Source organism: Carya illinoinensis, chromosome 9 (genome assembly GCF_018687715.1).
Source record: "Carya illinoinensis cultivar Pawnee chromosome 9, C.illinoinensisPawnee_v1, whole genome shotgun sequence".
NCBI classification, from domain to species: domain Eukaryota; kingdom Viridiplantae; phylum Streptophyta; class Magnoliopsida; order Fagales; family Juglandaceae; genus Carya; species Carya illinoinensis.
In genome coordinates, this window is record NC_056760.1 from 13,977,111 (window position 1) to 13,979,560 (window position 2,450).

General features: G+C 43.5%; 1 protein-coding gene across 1 annotated transcript; it reads left to right on the forward strand.

Moving 5' to 3' along the window:
* The first annotated feature begins 223 nt into the window (after positions 1 to 223).
* Positions 224 to 1,792, forward strand: LOC122276834 (phenylacetaldehyde synthase-like). The gene has a single exon (XM_043086730.1). The coding sequence runs from the start codon at positions 224 to 226 to the stop codon at positions 1,790 to 1,792; it is 1,569 nt and encodes a 522-aa protein (XP_042942664.1).
* The last annotated feature ends 658 nt before the right edge of the window (positions 1,793 to 2,450 follow it).

Sequence of the window (2,450 nt, forward strand, 5' to 3'; positions counted from 1 at the left end):
GTGGCTGCATGAGTGCCAAGCGTTAAGACAAGGCGATCGACCTAACTTGCATGGATTCACCACATGAATTTCATTTCTCAAGAGGCTTCATGTCCAGTACTATATATATAATTAAGCGCTTGATCGTTCCTATATCATTTCATCCTCAGCAAGTCGTAGTAGTACCATACTGGAAAACCAAAGAAGCCACAACTATTTCTTTGATCTCCTACCTGTACCAAAGATGAATGGCCTAAATTTTGACCATGAACTAAATCACACTTCTTCCAATAACACAAACCCACTAGATCCTGAGGAGTTTAGGCGACAAGGCCACTTGATCGTAGACTTCCTAGTCGATTACTATGCAGATATCGAGAAATATCCAGTCCTAAGCCAAGTTGAATCAGGATACCTCCAAAAACGCTTGCCAAAGTCCACCCCACACTATCCAGAACCCATCGAAACCTTTCTCCAAGACGTGAAAGACCATATTATTCCAGGTATAACGCATTGGCAAAGCCCTAACTTCTTTGCTTACTTCCAATGCACAAGTAGCATAGCAGGGTTTCTCGGTGAGATGCTTTGCACTGGATTCAATGTGGCCGGGTTCAACTGGATCGCATCCCCGGTTGCGACTGAATTGGAGATGATAGTGATGGATTGGCTTGGAGAGATGCTCAACCTGCCTAACTCTTTTCTATTTTCGGGCAATGGAGGTGGAGTGATACAAGGGACTACTTGTGAGGCCATTTTGTGCACAATGGTTGCTGCCAGGGATCAAATGCTTCGCCGAGATGGGAGACAAAATATTGAAAAGATGGTAGTTTATGGGTCTGACCAAACGCATAGCACACTCCAAAAAGCAGCAAAAATAGCAGGAATCCACCCAAAGAATTTCAGAGCCATCAAGACCATGAAGTCCACATCATTTGCGCTCTCACCAGACTCCCTACGATCAGCCATTCTTGCAGATATGGAAGCAGGCCTTGTCCCATTGTACCTTTGTGCCAATGTGGGGACAACATCAACGACTGCAATTGATCCATTAGGGCCATTATGGGATGTGGCAAAAGATTATGGCCTTTGGGTCCACGTTGATGCTGCTTATGCCGGAAGTGCTTGCATTTGTCCCGAGTTTCGGCATTTCATGGATGGCGTTGAGGGTGTAAACTCACTCAGTCTCAACGCACATAAATGGCTCTTCACCCCTTTAGATTGTTGTTGCCTTTGGGTTAAAGATCCGAGCACCTTGATAAAATCCCTATCAACATACCCCGAGTTCTTGAGAAATAAAGCCTCTGATTCGAACCAAGTGGTCGACTATAAAGACTGGCAGATAACTTTAAGCCGAAGATTCCGAGCCTTAAAGTTATGGTTCGTGCTTAGAAGCTATGGAGCCGCTAGCCTGAGGAACTTCATGAGAAGTCATGTTAAAGTGGCCAAACTTTTTGAAGGGCTTGTAGCAATGGACAAGAGGTTTGAGATTGTGGTCCCCAGAAATTTTGCCATGATTTGTTTCAGGATTAATCTGCCATCAACAATGGGTAAGCTGGGGGCATATCGAAATGCTAAGGTGGGTGATAATGGTCAAAAGTTACTAAAAGAAAAGATCACCACTGAAAATGAGCTTAACAAGAAGTTATTGGAGTCCATTAACGCATCAGGACGTGTTTACATGACTCATATTGTACTTGAAGATGTGTATGTAATACGGTTTGCGGTTGGTGCAACTCTGGTAGAGGAAAGACACGTTATAATGGCTTGGAAAGTGGTACAGGAGCATGCCACTGCCATACTAAGCAACAACTAAAATGCTTAGCCTTTCTAATTGCATGGCTCCAGACAACGTACATTTGGGAGGCCACGCCAGCGCGACAGTAGCTGGTCATGTTCGACAACGTACGAGTAGCAAGGCATCAAGCAATTTATAATGATCTCTGGAATATAAATAAATAAATATCAATATCAATTTCAAGCCAGCAGCCATTTATTAATGTATTTTCCGCTTTGTGTTGGTGTACATCATGAGGTTCCTTTTCAAAAATAAGAGAAACCGTAGAGACATAGGAGGTTGACGGGATTTGGGGGAAAGAAAATGGGAAAGATAGAAACTGATGGGACAGAAGATCGGGGAAGAAGAAAACTTAAGGGAAGAGGGAACTCACCTAAACGATGCCGTTTGGGGTCTCCATGTCTAGGGCCTTCGTGTGCCTGGGCCTGTGTTACGGGCTTGGGCTGTGGGCCCGAGTATTACATGAATCATGTGTGTGCATTTTTTTTCTTGGAGAATATCTTGCTAATCGTCACATGATCATCATTAAATTATTTTTATTGATCCGTGAGTAAATGATGTTCAATCTTGTGGAGCAATGAAGTTCGTGTGTGATCTACTTAATTGAATCTTTCCAGCTTCCTTCTTTCCTTTCCTGCCTCCATTTTTCTTTTGTTTTCGTGGCCTGCAAATGCTG

What these genes read in the sequence shown, in the direction of transcription:
- LOC122276834 (XM_043086730.1), top strand. Translation starts at nt 224, where the DNA reads ATGAATGGCCTAAATTTTGACCATGAACTAAATCACACTTCTTCCAAT.